This window comes from Coptis chinensis, chromosome 2, assembly GCF_015680905.1.
Source record: "Coptis chinensis isolate HL-2020 chromosome 2, ASM1568090v1, whole genome shotgun sequence".
NCBI classification, from domain to species: Eukaryota; Viridiplantae; Streptophyta; class Magnoliopsida; order Ranunculales; family Ranunculaceae; genus Coptis; species Coptis chinensis.
Genome location: NC_141457.1, coordinates 100,460,947 through 100,477,605, shown reverse-complemented (window position 1 = coordinate 100,477,605; position 16,659 = coordinate 100,460,947). Strand labels below are relative to the sequence as shown.

The following is a 16,659-nucleotide window of genomic DNA, read 5'->3' as shown; positions in this document are numbered from 1 at the left end:
ATGATGCGTCAAGAAAGATATGGTCTTATAGTTTGAAGACCAATGATAAAGTTCTTGGTGTGTTCAAAACTTTCCATAACATGGTGGAAAGAGAGACATGGAAGCCTTTGAAGTGTATTCGTTTAGATAATGGGTACATTGGGTTGTTTGAAGAGTATTGCAAGTCATGGGATTCGTTATGAGTAAGCAATGCTCAAGACACCGCAATATAATGGTATAGCCGAGAGGATGAACAACACAATTGTAGAGATGATGAGATACATGTTGTCTCACTCTAAGTTACCAAAGAGTTACTGGGTAGAAGCAATATGCACAGCCATACATGTGATCAACCTATGCTTTCGAAGCCTCTGAATGGTGATTATCCAGAGAGAGTATGGTCAAGCAGAAATATTGATTATGGATACTTGAGGGTATTTGGGTGCAGAGAATTTGTTCATATTCCCAAGGATGAGAGATCAAAGCTTGATGACAAAGCCAAACAATGCATTTTTCTGGGTTATGGAGATGAAAAGTTTGGTTACAAACTTTATGATTTGATCAACAAGAAGATAATCCGAAGTTGAGATGTTGTGTTCTTGGAATACCAAACAATAGAAGACTTTGAGAATGGTGAGAAGCTAGAAGCTTTCATTGATAATTTTGTTGATTTAAAATCAGAAGTTCCTACTGTGGAACTAGTTGGAGAAGGCGTTGAGAATGCAGAGAACCATGAGTTTGAGCTAGGCTCATTATGATGATCATATTGTTCATGATGGGATTTAACCTATTGAGATAGAAGATGTAGATGAAGTGCATAAACCACCACCTGAGCAAAAAGAAGTACATCTTCCTGAGCCATAAGAAGATGAGGTGAGGAGATCCGAGAGAGAAAGAGAAGCTTCAACCAGGTACCCATCATATACGTATGTTTTACTATCCGATGGTGGAGAACCTATGTACTATCAAGAGACTCTTGAAGGTACATACAAAGATAAGTGGTTGAAAGTCATTCAAGATGAGATGAGTTCTTTGCATAAGAATCACACCTATGACTCGAAACTGAAAGGAAGGAAAGTTCTTAAGAACAAGTGGATTTTCAAAGTCTAGCATGAAGAGAGTAATTCACATCCAAGGCACAAAGCTTGTCTTGTTGTGAATGAATTCGATCAGAGGAAAGGTATTGACTTTGATGAAATTTTCTCTTCGATAGTTAAGATGACTTCTATCAGGGTGGTATTGGGTTTGGCCGCAAGTATAAACCTAAAGGTTGATAAACTAGATGTCAAGACAACTTTTCTTCATAGTGATCTTGAGGAAGATGTGTACATGGATCTGCCAGAGGGTTTTGAGGTCAAATGTAAGGAGCATTTGGTATGCAAACTAAAAAAGCTAGAGTTTGTTTGGTTTAAAGCTTGCACCGAGACAATGGTACATAAAGTTTGAGTCCTTTATGGTGAAGCATGCATGGCTACAAGAAGTCTACTTTCGATCACTGATGTGTGTTTGTTTAAAAGTTTTCATATAGATATTTCATAGTGCTCTTGTTGTATATGGGATGATATGTTGATAGTTTGCCAAAACATTAACAAGATATCCAACTTGAAGAAAGACTTGAGTACGTAAGTCCTTTGAGATGAAGGATTTGAGTAAAGCAAATCAGATATTTGGTATACGGATCACTCGTGACAAAAAGAGTAGGAAGTTGTGGTTTTCTCAAAAAAGCTATATTAAGAAAGTGCTGAAGAGATTCAATATGAATCAAGCGAAGCTGATGAGTTGTCTGCTTGGTGGCCTGGTCAATTCCGCATGGCCAAGGATAAGTGTCCGAAGGGTGAGCATGAGAAGAAAGAAATGCAAAAGATTCTTTATGCATCCGTAGTGGACAGTTTGATGTATGCAATGATGTGTACAAGACCGGATATTGCTTTTGCCATTAGTGTTGTAAGCCGATTTCTGTTAAATTCGGGTAAAAAACAGTGGGAAGGTGTTAAATGAATATTGAAATATCTCAAGGGAACTTCCAAGATGTGTTTCAGTTTTGGTGGGAGTAAGACCTTACTTGAAAGCTACACAGATGCAGACATGGAAGGTGATATTGACTCGATGAAGTCCACTTCCGGTTATCTATTTACATTTGCAGGGGGAGCAGTTTCTTGGCAATCGAAGTTGCAAAAGTGTGCTGCCCTCTCCATTACAGAAGCCGAGTATATTGCAGCCACTGAGTGTTGCAAATAGATGATATGGATGAAAATGTTCTTCAATGAACTAGGACTAAAATAGAAACAGTTTGTAGTTCTTTGTGACAGTCAGAGCGTCATCCATTTGAGCAAAATCCAAGTTTTCATTCTAGATACAAATACATACATGTGCGTTATCATTGGATTAAAAAGTCCTTGAAGAGAAGCAATTGTGCATTGAGATGATCCATACCGACAAGAATGGGTCAGATATGATGACCAAAGTTTTGCCGAAGGGCAAGTTTGATGTTTGTTGTGCTACCGGAGCACACTCCTCCTATTGATTTGGGAATGTGTGGAGGTATCCCCTATTCCCCCCTCATGGTTTGGGAGGGGGAGATTGTTGGGTGTGGTCCCTCACCATGTGATTGAATTTTGTTCTTGTCCGAGTTTATACAAAGTTGAGTTTATACAAAGGGCACCAAGACATGAGTAATCTTATAAGGTGGGTAAGCCTCAAATATCAATATGCCCGGAGAGACACCAAGACATGAGATGATTCGGAATTTTATTTTACACCGAAATTTCATTTTACACCGAAATTTCAGAATCTTAGAAGTACATACTTATAGGGCCGATCTTAGAAATGCATACTTATTTTAAGTTAAAAGTAAGTACGTAAGTAAAACTTCACCTAGATAATGAATTCAAACGTAATTTTTTGTAGATATGATATATTCACCATAACGATCATCTCCACAAAATTTTAACTCATTTGGAAACCTCTAACCTAGATAAAAATTGATGTCATCTTTAAGAAGAAATCTAACGGTCTAACGGTTCAAAAATGAACCGTTATATATATATGAAGTTAGGTTTTTTACCAAGTAGATATATAATAGAGAAAACCAATTTTTAGAGCAACCAAAATTGAGAGAAAACCCTTGCAAAGAGATAAAATTTGTAAAGAGAGATTAGTGAAGGAAAATCTAATATATTTTGAGAGACTTGAGCGGAGTGATTGTAATATTCATTCTCACACTTATAAAAGGATTTGCTCTTGTGGAAGTAGGCATCATTGACTGAACAACGTTACATCTTGTGTCTCATTGTGATATGTTTTATTTTACATTGCTATTGCTTGTTTGTGATAGTTAATTCCATAGCTTAGGTTTGTGGTTGTTGGTTGTAGTGAAAATTTAGATTTTTCGATTGGAGTTTAGAGTGTTCATATTCAAGCTATTTTAGTTGGGATCAATTGATATCGTTTTCCCCAACACACTTCCCTTCATGGCTATCAACATCAACCTGCCAAAAGCTAAACCTAGTACGGATCAAGGCTGAAAATATCGTCCGATATATCGATATATTGGCAATATATATCGGAATATAGGGTATACGATATGGAAATAATGTGATATTTCAGTGAGATATATTGATTCATTTTTTGACCTATATATATTGCATTTTCCTATATATCGATATATATCGGCGATATATTTGATATATATCGATTGACTTGTTGACTGTTTGACCAATTTTATTGACTGTTGACCGATAATTCCGACATATGTCGTTATATATCGGCGATATTTCTAATATATATTGAAATTTTAACTGTTTCACAAAAAAAAGTTAGAATCTCCAAAATATCCCAATATATCGATATAAACAGATATATTTCTGTTTTGGGGGTCCGATATGGAAAAATTGGGCCCTCCTTGAATTCCTTGGACTGCAAGCTTACAAGAAGAAGCCACTTGTTCTGTGCCGAAGCATTTTTCTTTGCCTCTCTAAAGGTTTATAGTTGCATTTGTTAGCTATTTTATAAAACGCTTGTTAATTTCATTTTTACTGTAGCAAAAATCACTTTTTTACTGTAGCAACCATGGATAATCCAAAAAAACCCTATGATTCAGAGCTAGAATTACCCAACATAAATGATGATGAGGACGGAGAGTTGATAACAAAAGCATTTGAGCAAAAGTATGGTCATGGTTCGCTGGAAATATTTATGAGGAAGCGAATGCATAAAATTCACAAAGATCTATTAGTGCAAACTGAAGAAGAGGAGCATGTTAGCTTAGATGTGACCAACACAGATAAGTTGGCGACTAAACAACAACCCAAATCTTCCTATGCAGATATAGTGAAGACCAAATCTTCCTCTGAAAGCATTCAAACACCTCTTGACCTACAAGGTAGCATCTTTTGCCCTTGGGGTTTCTTGGATGGAAAATCAAATACGATCCCAGAGAAAGGCCCAGTGAATGCTTCACTAAATGCTATAAGGAGCACCACTAATACAGACGAAGTACAAGGCACTCAGAGCAATGGTGTACATGCCAAGAAATCATATGCAAATGTTACCAGGGCGACTTATGGTCGAGATGTTGATACAACAACACTCCCAACTCCCGGACGTCAAGGTGAGTACCCTACCATCTCGATCCAAGCTGATGATGTGGATAAGGGTTTGGAATATTGTAAACTGGGGCTGGTAGGTAGGCTTGATGTGTCTAAACTTAATATGAAAGATGTGAACGAGAAGGTAAAAGAAATCTGGAAACCAAAAAGTGAGTGGCAGGCTACACCACTTGGAAGGGGGTATATAATGTTTCGTTTCACTAATGAAACAGACTACCTAAAGGTTTGGACACAAGGAACTTGGGTGTTCGATTCTCAAATCCTTAGATTGAGTAAATGGACCCCAAATTTCTCCACAAACAAGGAGAATCATTCGAATGCCCTTGTTTGGGTAAGATTTCCAGGACTCAGTCTTGAATATTGGGAGCTTAAGACATTGTTTTCACTGGAGAGAGCTGTTGGGAGACCTATCCAAACAGATGAGAACACAACAAAAAGAAAATTAGGATACTATGCCAGTGTTCAAGTTGATGTGGATTTAACTCAGAAAATCCCAGAAAAGATTTGGGTTGAAGTTGCAGGCATGCATAGACATTAAATTCTGACAGAAAGTGGAAACAGGCAAACTCCCTAAGTTCTGCAATCATTGCAAACGAGTAGGTCACTTGGTGACGGAATGCAGAATCCTGAAGGAAGAATTGAACAAGAACAAGGAGAAAGAACTGGTTGTGAGCATTGAGAATGCCAACACTGGCATGTCTAAGAGACAACGAAAGAAGAAAATGAGGAAAAATAAGGATATAATTATTGCAAATGTTGGGGGGAGCACAACCAAGGAGCAAGGGCAAACCAGTGATGGTGAGCTTTTGAAAGAGAAAGATATGGTTAATAAAGTTGATCTGAATGAAGGCATAGTTGAAGTTCACACTTCAGCACCCATACAAAATCAGGAGGAAGCACCAAGTGTACTAAATGAGGAACATGTTGAGACTCAACGAGTTTCAACAAGTATTGAAGCACAATGTATAAATACAGCCCAGAAGCAAAATTAGGAGGGTATAGAAGTACAAGAAGAAATTCTACCTTCTGAGATCCATGTACCTGAGGAACAGATGGTATGTTGTATTAATGACAATTTCCCCCCACAAGTTGTTGTTGAACCTCTGCAAGTAAGCAACAACTTTTCTGTGTTAGAATTGGAAGAGGTTTTGGAAGCTGAGAAGCAGAATCCTCCGATAAGGACGTCTGAGAGAACAATAAAACCCACAATAAAAGCTAAAGATATGCAGCAACAAACACACAAGAAGAAGAGTAAGGGACCAAACTCTGCTCAATCCTCGGGTGTGAAAATATCAGACAAGGTGCAAGGTAGTTCTTCCCGCCAAATTTCCAAATGAGGATTATTTTTTGGAATATTAGGGGGGGTAGTGAAAGTAAATGCTAGAGAGAGACTGAGGGAAATGATTTCTTCTCATAACCCAGACATAGTTTGCTTGGTTGAACCTTTAGTGAAGCCAGAAACTAGTTACCTGAATGATTTTAGAATGAACTATTTTGAAAGTAATATTGTTCATAATGACTCCTCAAGTAGGATAGATTAGGGAACATTTGGATTTTTACTAAAATTGGTATAAGCATGAGGGTGGTGTTCACATCTGAACAACATATTTCAGTCCTTGTTAATGACTGCATTTTGTCGGTGGTACACGCAAGCTACTCCCTTACTTTAAGAAGAGAACTCTGGAGGGAACTTAAGGTTATTAATACTATCCTACCATGGGCTGTCATTGGTGACTTTAATGTAGTGCTGCGAAATAAAGAGAAAAAAGGAGTAAGACTGCCTAACAAAGTAGCTATGCAGGAGTTTAATAACTTTATGAATGAAACTGAGTTGATGGAAAGCAATTGGGGAGGCATTAAGTACACTTGGTGTAACAATCAGTGGGGCACTAGAAGGGTTTTAAGCAAATTGGATAGAGTCCTGTATAATGAAGCATGGAATCTTAAGTTTGCCGGATGGAAGTACAGTGTTGGAGCCAGATATGCATCCGACCACTCTCTACTTCTTGGATCACATCCATATGTCCTAAAACCAATAAATATACCATTCAGGTTTAATAAAATGTGGTGTACACACCCTACATTCCTTAATATGGTTAAGCACAACTGGAACCAGAATTTTGAAGGCTTTCTTCCACCTATTATCAAGGTCATAAGAAAACTACAGCGGCTGAAAGGGGAAATCAAGAAGTGGAATATTGAGGTTTTTGGATTGGTGGATGCAAATATTAGGAAAGTTCAAGCTGAATTGCTTCGATTGCAAATGCTAGCAGATCAAAGTGACAATGAAGATGGAATACAAGCTGAAATGATTCGGAAAGAAGTAGAGTTGGATGCATCTAAGGATAATAGAGCATCTCTACTGAGACAAAAAAGTAGAACCAAATTTGAGGAAGAAGGGGACAGGAATTCTACATACTTTCACAATATGTGTAAAATCAGATTGGGTGCCTCGATAATAACATAAATTATGCAAGAAGATGACACTCTTTTGATTGAACAAGAGCAAATAAAGCAACATGTGATCAGTTTCTATGAAGCTAAATACTAGGAAAGGGAAGTCAGCCAAGACCTTGGGCTACTGAACATCATTCCCAAAGTTCTCGATGAGGATGACAATTACTTTCTCACAAAGATTCCCAACTATGATGAAATTCAGAAAACTGTTTTTTCTATGAAAGCAGATAGTTCTCCAGGGCCGGATGGATTTCAGGGGCATTTCTACTTCAAATGTTGGGCAATCATCAAGCAAGATGTGTGTGCAGCTATTCAATCATTCTTCATTCAAGGATGTTTACCTAATGGGTTAAATGCTAACTTCATTGCATTGATACCTAAGGACAAAGATGCAAAGAAACTCAGCCAGTTAGGCCCATCTGCATGGGGAATTTTCTCTTCAAGATAATCACAAAGTTGCTACAAATAAGGCTAAACACTATGGCAGACAGAATCATCACTAAGGAGCAAACATGTTTTGTTCCCGGTAGAACCTCTCAAGCTAGCATTGGGTTAGCCTCTGAACTGATGAATGAAATGAAGAATAAGAAGTATGGTGGCTCTGTGGTTCTCAAGCTAGATATATCTCAAGCCTATGATACTATGAATTGGGATTTTCTATTCCAAGTCATGCAAAGGTTGGGATTTTCGAAAACTTGGATCAAGTGGATTACAAAAATTGTGAACTCAACTCACATCTCTATCTTAATAAATGGTGGACCAGTCGGGTATTTTGCTATGAGGAGGGGTTTAAAGTAGGGAGACCCTTTATCTCCTCTTCTCTTTGCTCTTGCTGAAGGCACCTTGAGTAGAGCATTGCATTATTTGAGGAGCATGAATCATTTGATTCCTTTGACCACTATCAAGCAGGTGGATGCACCTAGTTATTTGCTTTTTGCAGATGACATCATCATCTTTGCAAATGGAGGTATTAGGGGCATTAGAAAACTAAAATACGTTTTGGAGAGGTATCAGGTCAGCAAATCAACAAAGCAAAGAGCAAAGTTTTCTTTGGTAGTTTCACAGATGAAAGGAAACAGGCAGTACTTGAGGAATTGAGTATGGTGGAAGGGGGCTTACCTGAAAAATATCTTGGCATTCCATTACATAAAGGGAGAATCACTAGGGCATGTGTTGCCCCTGTTCTTGATAAGGTAAAGAAAAAGCTTACTAGTTGGATTGGCAAGAGACTATAATTTCAAGGGAGAGTTACTTTGATTAAGTTTGTGTTGTGTAGTATCCCAATTTATAACATGACAATTTTCAAATGGCCAATGTCTATAATTAGGGAAGCAGAAACTTTGATGAAGAATTTCCTTTGGTCTGGTGGTCCTACCATTAAGAAAGGAGTAACCATTAGCTGGGATAGAGTGTGCAAGCTAATTGCTGAGGAGGTTTGGGTATACGAAGACTCAAAAGCATGAATACAGCAATGCAAATGAAATTGGCATGGGGTGTCCTTGCTGGTGATAGTGATCTGGATGTATTCTTGAGAGCTAAGTATTTCAGTAAAGATGGGAAAATAATCACCTTTCACAGGCCTACTTCTATATGGACTGGTATTAAGGAGGCATTAGTTGAAGTAATCCCAAGAAGTCAATGGGTGGTAGCAGATGGTGAGAATGTTGATTTGTGGAGAAGTAATTGGTTAGGGACAAAATCTTTACAAAAGTTGCTTAACATTAGCACAGAAGAATTGAAAGGGTGTAGGCCGAGGGTTTGTGACTTATTAAAGGATGATCAATGGTGCATTCCAGACATCTTACAAGAGGTAATGGCTAGTGTGAATGTGGGAGTCAGTTCATTGCAAAAGTGTGATTCAAGCTTCAGTGATTATGTGGTGTGGTGTCCTGACATGAAAGGAAATTTCTCTACAAGGTCAGCATATGAAGAAATCAGAACTAAGAAACAAGTTGTTACATGGAATAAATGTATTTGGAATAGTTACATACACCCAAGGCCCCAAGAAAGAATAGCATGGAAGATTTTACAAAAAGTGTTGCTCTCTTGATGAGAGGGTACAAAAACGGGAGTACACATGGCTTCTTGTTGCGGACTTTGTTGGCAATGCCCGAAACACATGGTCACCTCTTACCGTTGTGTTTGCTTCTCTCAAAAAAGTTGTGACAAAATGATAGCGAAAAGCTTTTAATACCGATCATATAGTGTGTTTGGATGATGCTTTGAAGGTGAATAACCAATGGAGCCCTAGACTAAAACAGGTTATGGCATGCTTGTATAGTGGCTCTGGCGGTGAGTATATGGAAGCGAGAGAAATTTGATACATTTTGAAGGAAGAACAGGAAACATTCGCGACTGTAAGTATTACATTCGAACTCAGGTGAAACTCTTGGGACACTTGGCCAAACACCACAACTTCAGATCACAGTTCGAAACAGGTGTGATCAAATTCGGGATGTGGCATTGAAGATTAGGAATGCACCAATTGTTAAGTAGTGTATTTGGATTCCACCGGCTCCAAATATATTGAAGTTGAACACTGATGGGGCCTCTCTAGGTAACCCGGGACCTGCTGGTATTGGGATTTCGTATAGGGAGAATATGGGTGGCTTCAAGCTTACGGTGTGGAAGAGTATTGGTGTAGGTACCAATTTTTGGGCAGAGTGTATGGCCATTCTTGAGGGGGTGGAGATTGCAATGTCTAAGGGATGGTACAAGCTATGGATCGAAACCGATTCCGAAGCAGCTGCACAAGCTTTTAGGAGTGGAAATGTACCATAGACATTGCAAACAAGATGGAACAATTGTATGCTTGCAGTTCCAGATATTAAAATCACCAGCATCTTTAGAGAAACTAATTATACTGCAGATAGGTTAGCCAAGATTGGAGCTTTGTTGGCCGCTAATGAATGAGTTGTATGTGAAGGAAAACCAGACTAGCTACGCAAATGGGAAGGTCCATACCAGACCTTCTATAGATTCCAGTGGATGTAAACTATTACTATTATTTTAGATGGTAATAGTCGACTGCTTGAGTTGGCATGAACATGTTGCATCTCTAAATACCTTTTATATTTTGTTACTTTTCTTTTAATACATTTTAATTTACCCAGCCAAAAAAAAAAAAAAAAGTGAGGAGACAAGTTTAATATGGGTTTCTGGGAAAAGGTCTAGATTCCAATATTCCATGGCGCAAGATTGACACGTTTAAGAGCATGATGGACAGTTAGCCAGTCCCGTATGGCCTGAGGCCGTGCACTAGTATGGGATTTTATTTGAACAACATCGACAGTGTAACCCGTAACTTCGAGATCGCAGCAATTTTTTTGGTAGATCACGACTGAGTCATTTTTTTAGTATGTCAGGATGATCAAGTGACACTGGCTCAAATATTTCGCCACAGACTGTCTTACCCCTTGACATCCTTGCTGCTGATAGGGTTTTTGTAGTGGGTGAGCCATGAGTGAGACTGACAGTACTATTTCAACCTACCTAAATTGGATCGTCGGAAAAAAAAAGAAATGAGTCCAAAATTACAAATTGGATTTCCCATGACTTACTTTTCAATAGATATTGGGAGGTCGGTATTCTTATTTAATTGTTATTCGTTTGGTTCCTTTGTCCATGTTGATTTGGAGCAGCGGTGCTTGACAACAAATTTAGTAGAATATATCTACGAAGATAAACAATATAATAATAATCTAGAAAACGCGAAGGAGCCAAGAATGGGGTGAGTGCTATTCACTCCCTTTCGCGTTGGATTGTGACAATTGAAGACATTGTGAACTCCGTGCAGTCTATTTTATTCCACATGTGCCTATCTAAGCGTGCTGTTTGTACATTGAACCAAGCAGAAGCTGGTAAACAGATGGCCCTGCATTTTCGACATAGTCACTCTGTCACTATCAGAAACTTGGTTTATTATCATGTTTATTGCTATATATCGCTAATTCTAATGTTTCTTCTTTTGGGTTGTTTTGAGGGGTTGTTCACATTAAGAACTACACACAATTGATTTGCAAGGTGAAGAGATATATTGAGAATGTCAAAGTGCTGCTCCATTTTGTTCTTGTCATTTTTATTTCTACTTATGTCTGCATGGGCTTTAGATGATGCAAGTAGTATTATCACCACCACTCCTCCACTTAGCCGACTTGATTTTCCACCGGGCTTTGTGTTTGGTGCTGGTACCTCAGCTTATCAGGTAATCTCGTCCTCCTTTTGCATATGTTTCTCTTAAGCTCCATCTAAGAGTTAAATGAGAGTAGATTGGAGTTTTCTTTCAGGTAGAAGGAGCATCTGCAGAGGATGGAAGAAAGCCCAGCATTTGGGATACTTTCACTCATGATGGTAAAATCTTATCCATTTTTTTGCACACAAGTAAGGTATATTTTATAGCAGTAAGAGAAGAATGTTACAGTAGGGAGGATCCCTTTACAGCATTAGAACCTTCAGGTGAACCTAAAGTAAGTTCTATGAGGACATTCTATAACTCTTACAAACTCAGGCCTACTACTACTCCATAGTGACACATATTTGGGCAAGTGTGATCCTTCTTTTGCTGCTGCATCTGCAGCAAAATTCGCTTCTCGGAATACATGTGTAATCCTAACCTCCTGAAGCTTGTTGGTTGCCCTGACCCATCTCTGCCTCAGTTGCCAAGGTACCTTATCCTCTTTAAAGGAACAAATAGCTGCGGAAGAGTCAGCTTCTATCCATATTTTCATCCATCCGTGTCGTGCTGCAATCTCAACTGCAAGTAAAATGTAAATACAGTTGTTAAATTAAATTAATCTTGATGCCCTGAAGCATGAGGCATATAAAGTACATGAGTGTTTGTTATTATTATGGTTAGTGATTCACTCTCTTTTTGTTACACTGCAGGAAGAACTCCGGACAAGGGTACAGGTGATATCGCATCAGATCAATATCACCAGTACAAGGTTGTAAACTTATCTAAACACATACATACTGTCTTTTTCTTTTTTCAAAGTGAAAAATGTATATGATTTTTATAGCACAAAGAAGAGAAAATTGGTTCAAAACATGGTCTGCCTGCCATGCTAGGATATGGCCGACACACAGAGAGGGATACGTGGCCACACAACTGTATATAGAATTCTAGTATTTGACACATGTAGAAGATCATAAGAAGAAAATTGTGATGAGACCTGCTGAAAAGTTTAATTGAATTTAAAAAACTTCTGAATACTGAGTATATCATAAATTTCGTCAGATTATATTGTGAATATTGTGAATAATATGTTTAAATTTAAAATCTGCCATGCTAGGATGATGTGAAGCTGATGCACAAGATGGGACTAGATGCCTATAGGTTCTCTATATCCTGGTCTAGGCTCATTCCTGGTTCGCTATTAAGTTTCATATCCTTAACTCGGTCGACTAATTGAATTTGAATGTATCTCGAACTTCACTGGTTTTTCATACTCTTACTTACAGATGGGCATGGAGCTGTCAACCCAAAAGGCGTTAGTTACTACAATAGTCTAATCGATGAACTTATCAGCTACGGTACCTGACTGAATATCATTGTTTCCTTCATTTTCCAGTTCATAGAGATTGGCACACACGCACGAAAGTGTGGTTAATTACATGTCCAAAAGTATGAAACCAATGAGTAAATAAAAAATGCAAGAATTTTCAGCCATCCCATCTATTTATCAAAACATCACACGTTTCTTACCTTGGTCCTTATAGGAATTGAAGCACATGTTACTCTCAGTCATTTTGATATACCCCAGGCTCTGCAAAATGAATATGAAGGATTCTTGAGCCCAAAGTTCATGTGAGTGTTCCTTTACTATTTTCTGTTTCCCCGATAAATAGTATTCCTTTACTTGCACATAACAGATGATTGCTTGTTCAACAGGATATCTATATATCTTCTCCTAATATCGTTTTTCTCTGTTACAGTGAGGATTTCACTGCATATGCTGATGTGTGTTTCAAAGAATATGGAGACCGAGTAAAATCTTGGATGACTTTCAATGAACCCAACATACAAACGGTCACTGGAAATGATATTGGTTTGTCACCACCAGGCCGCTGCTCTTACCCGTTTGGCGTTAACTGTACCATAGGAGACTCAACAACAGAACCATATCTTGGTGCCCACAATATCTTGTTGTCACATGCAGCAGCAGTGCATCTATACAGGACAAAGTACCAGGTTTTGCTTCTTTGCTCTTCATCCACTCATACATCCTTAGACCTTGTAGGCAAGTAGCTATAGTGCTCGTGACGAAGCCTGCGCTGTTGCAGTTGAAACTATTGTGTTGACTGTTGACAAATTATGTTTGATTCTGAAACATTTAACAAACAAGTGCTTGATCAACTGCAGGAAAAACAAAGAGGTCAGATAGGAATAACACTTCTAGGATTTTGGTTTGAGCCTATGACCAATTCACCGGCGGACGTGACTGCTACAAAAAGAGCAATTGATTTTCACCTTGGATGGTAAGTACTACATGTTTGAAATGAAGCAGCTAACGATCCCAATGATCTATTTTCTCTTGCCTGTTACCTATGCACGTTAAGAGGTTGCAGATCGTGGCGTATATTGACTTCTTTTTTATCATTGAACCAGGTTCTTGGACCCTCTTGTATATGGGAGATACCCTGCTATTATGAGGAAGATTGTCGGATCTCGATTACCATATTTTACAGAGAATGACTCCAAGCTGTTAAAGGGATCATTTGATTTTATTGGTTTTAACCATTATTGTGGACTTTACATTCAGGACCATCCTAGAACCTCAGATGAGTATGGCAGCGATTACGCTATAGACATCTCTGTTAAACTAGCATGTAAGTGAATCTATCCGTCAAACTCTTAAAAAATGCACACACATGCCAAGTACACTTTTTCATCTTTGTATTATAGGAAGAGCTCTTCTGATTTCCACTGACTTTTGTGTTACCCATGTATTCATTCGATGGATGCTGGCATTCATGGTTATGCTGCAGTTACAAATGGGCTTTTATTTAGAGTAAGATAATGAATGAACTGCTTACTTGCCATCTGTTGGATTTTGGTTCTCTAACCATATGTTCATCCTAACTCAAAAGTTGGTATATGATCTCATGACCAGGATCCTGCTAGGCTGAAAACTCATGGAATAATTGTAGGATGGGGACTACAAAGATTGCTGGACTATGTAAAACTAAATTACAAAAATCCTGCAGCTATAATCCATGAGAATGGTAATACCATTAAACTTCCCCCACAACTTCTGAACCCTGAATTTTTTTGCTTCAGCTTAATAACACTAATATGCTATGTGGATCGAGATTGAGTTTTCAGATGTTGCACCATTTAATATTGCAGGACTTCCAATGATTAGCGATGACTCATCTAATCCAGCAGCCCGCAATGACACTGCAAGAATTAAATTTTTACAGATATATATAAAAAATTTGCTTCCATCCATAAGGTATAAATTGTGTTTTGCTACTCACCTACTCACTTCCTTAAAACGATTTTTGCTTTAGTTTCTGTTTTATCAATGTTAGAGAGCTTGGAAGCATGGACAATACTGAAGCATTATCCAATACTACCCTTTTCCTAAGCATAAAAATTTGGTACCTTGGTAGACTGCTGAAAGTCTAAAACATGAAGTTACAAACTCGTCTTAATTGTTCACTAATCAAACCAAACCAAATTTTGGTGCATATGTGCTTAGACAGTGCTATAGTAAATTCCCAGAAATCCTTATAGGCTTATAGCTTAGCATATTTATTCAATAAACTGTTGAGTTATTACCATTTTATACAAAGAGTGTAAGTAAAATAAAATTTCTCTCAGAAATCTATTCAGTTAATAAAAAACATGTACCAAAGACATAATCCAGGACCTTCACGCTCTAATTTCTCAATTTTTATTGCAGGAATGGATCGAATCTCAGGGGATACTTTGTGTGGTCCTTTCTTGATGTTTTTGAAATAACGGGTGGTTACACTTCTCATTTCGGTCTTTACGGAGTAGACTTCCGTGACAAGGAAAGAAGGAGGTACCCGAGGCAGTCAGTTGAATGGTATTCTACTTTTCTAGCAAAAACTGGAAGGAAGACTGAAAGCTCTGCTTATTTGTACAATGAGTAAAAGGAAAGTCAGTAGCTTATCCCCAGCTTCTAGGTGTGCCCTGCCCATGTTCTACCCTCGGGCCTTCTTTTGATATTCATATAGTTTCGCGTTCTCTACAAACTCAAGCTTTTATAGTAATCGGTGGTTTTGACACAGTTCGACAATGTTCCATGTTTGTAAGCTTAAATCCGCGTTTAGGATTCTGTTTTCTCGTCAACATATATAAGAGAATGTTGTAAGTAATTCCTCTTTACTACTAAATTTACGTTTGAGTATTATTATTATTATGTTAATAATAGAGGCATTGGCAAATTGAGGTTCCATAGAAGGCTATGTAATTGGCTGTGGATCGAATTGAGTTCTCATATACTGATATACTGCACCATTTAATAATGCAGGATTTTCAATGACTAGCGATGACTATTCTAATCCAGCAACTCTCAATGACACTGCAAGAATTAAATTTTTACAGATATATATCGAAAATTTGCTTCCATCCATAAGGTATTTTATTTTTATTTTTTGTTACTGACCTCGATAAAAAGAATTTTGTGCTTTAGTTTCTGGTTTGCGAATGTTAGAGCGCTCTGAAGCTTGGACGAGTGATGCAGTATATGGATGGGTTCCATTGCATGTGTCTTCAATGGGACTTCAAAGAAGGGACACAGAATTTCAGTACAATCCTTATTTGGTCCGTTGTACATTTTGAAACAAATACTACTAATCAAACCCTTATCGAATGCAAAGATATGCATGATTTAGTTAAAAAGAATACTGATCGATGATCGATGCAGTAGCAAGATATTAGCATAACCTAGTAGGTTTTATATATGTGTTAGTTGTTGTACCCCAAAAACTATGAAGCACACCAATCCAATGCAACGGAAACAAACAACCAATATCAAATGTGGTAGAAACAACAACCCACAACTACGGTGTATGCAATCAACTAAATAACTCCTAAACAAATAGTAAACTACTCACCAATTTAAATAAACAGCAAAGAGAGGAGAGACAAAGATTTACGTGGTTTAGCTTGCGTCTAATCTATAACTAAATAGAGAAATTTCCAAAAGAGATAATATTCAAAAAAGTACAATAAGCTCTCATCTTGATTCTAAAGAATCCCTAAAGTTTTCCAATTGAAGAAGAAATTCACAAATCTCTCTTTTTCTCTCCTCACAACAATGTTATCTCAACTCTACAACTTTTAATGGTGTAGACAACTACTAAAGCGTTTGGACATAAACAAATGCAGAGAAGAGTCAAGTCATTCTTATTCCAAAGCTCTCTCAAGAGAGGCACTAAATCTCAAACCCTAGCAACCAATTTTGTCTCACCTATATTTTTAAACCCTAACTTTGTTTTTATAGTGTACCTGAAATTTCGGTGGAATACGAAATTTCAATCCATTTTGGCATATCCAACAATTATCCACCTCGGTGAAGAATTTCCCAAATTTGAGTCGACCAACCAATGTGTTACACCCAACCAACCAAACAATATCAAAGAG

The 16,659-nt window shown here is 37.9% G+C and overlaps 2 protein-coding genes across 7 annotated transcripts; both read left to right on the top strand.

Annotated features, from left to right (window-relative positions):
• Positions 1-6,162: 6,162 nt before the first annotated feature.
• On the top strand, positions 6,163-7,053 carry LOC147519627 (uncharacterized). Its single transcript, XM_086594156.1, has one exon. It carries the CDS (start codon positions 6,163-6,165, stop codon positions 7,051-7,053), a length of 891 nt encoding a protein of 296 aa, XP_086450282.1.
• Positions 7,054-10,147: 3,094 nt separating this feature from the next.
• On the top strand, positions 10,148-15,918 carry LOC147519626 (beta-glucosidase 32-like). 6 transcript variants are annotated; one of them, XM_086591196.1, is made up of 14 exons: positions 10,148-11,066; positions 11,153-11,247; positions 11,330-11,393; positions 11,928-11,986; positions 12,335-12,410; positions 12,504-12,575; positions 12,762-12,849; positions 12,978-13,233; positions 13,405-13,520; positions 13,651-13,871; positions 14,031-14,053; positions 14,156-14,267; positions 14,392-14,497; positions 14,951-15,389. In XM_086591196.1, exons 5-14 carry the CDS (start codon positions 12,350-12,352, stop codon positions 15,162-15,164), a joined length of 1,269 nt encoding a protein of 422 aa, XP_086447322.1. In that variant the 5' UTR covers positions 10,148-11,066; positions 11,153-11,247; positions 11,330-11,393; positions 11,928-11,986; positions 12,335-12,349; the 3' UTR covers positions 15,165-15,389. The 6 variants fall into 6 exon arrangements, 5 of the variants coding, with proteins under 5 accessions (XP_086447322.1, XP_086447321.1, XP_086447320.1 ...); XR_015212304.1 differs by adding an exon at positions 15,545-15,918 and having other exon boundaries at positions 10,861-11,247; positions 14,951-15,381; XM_086591194.1 differs by having other exon boundaries at positions 10,861-11,247.
• Positions 15,919-16,659: the final 741 nt, after the last annotated feature.

Excerpts from the sequence above, each read along its gene's own strand:
- LOC147519627 (XM_086594156.1), top strand. The coding sequence starts at position 6,163 with ATGAGGGTGGTGTTCACATCTGAACAACATATTTCAGTCCTTGTTAAT.
- LOC147519626 (XM_086591194.1), top strand. The coding sequence starts at position 11,086 with ATGTCAAAGTGCTGCTCCATTTTGTTCTTGTCATTTTTATTTCTACTT. Across the intron at positions 11,248-11,329 it reads CTGGTACCTCAGCTTATCAG|GTAGAAGGAGCATCTGCAGA; the intron begins GTAATCTCGTCC and ends GTTTTCTTTCAG. Across the intron at positions 13,234-13,404 it reads TATACAGGACAAAGTACCAG|GAAAAACAAAGAGGTCAGAT; the intron begins GTTTTGCTTCTT and ends GATCAACTGCAG.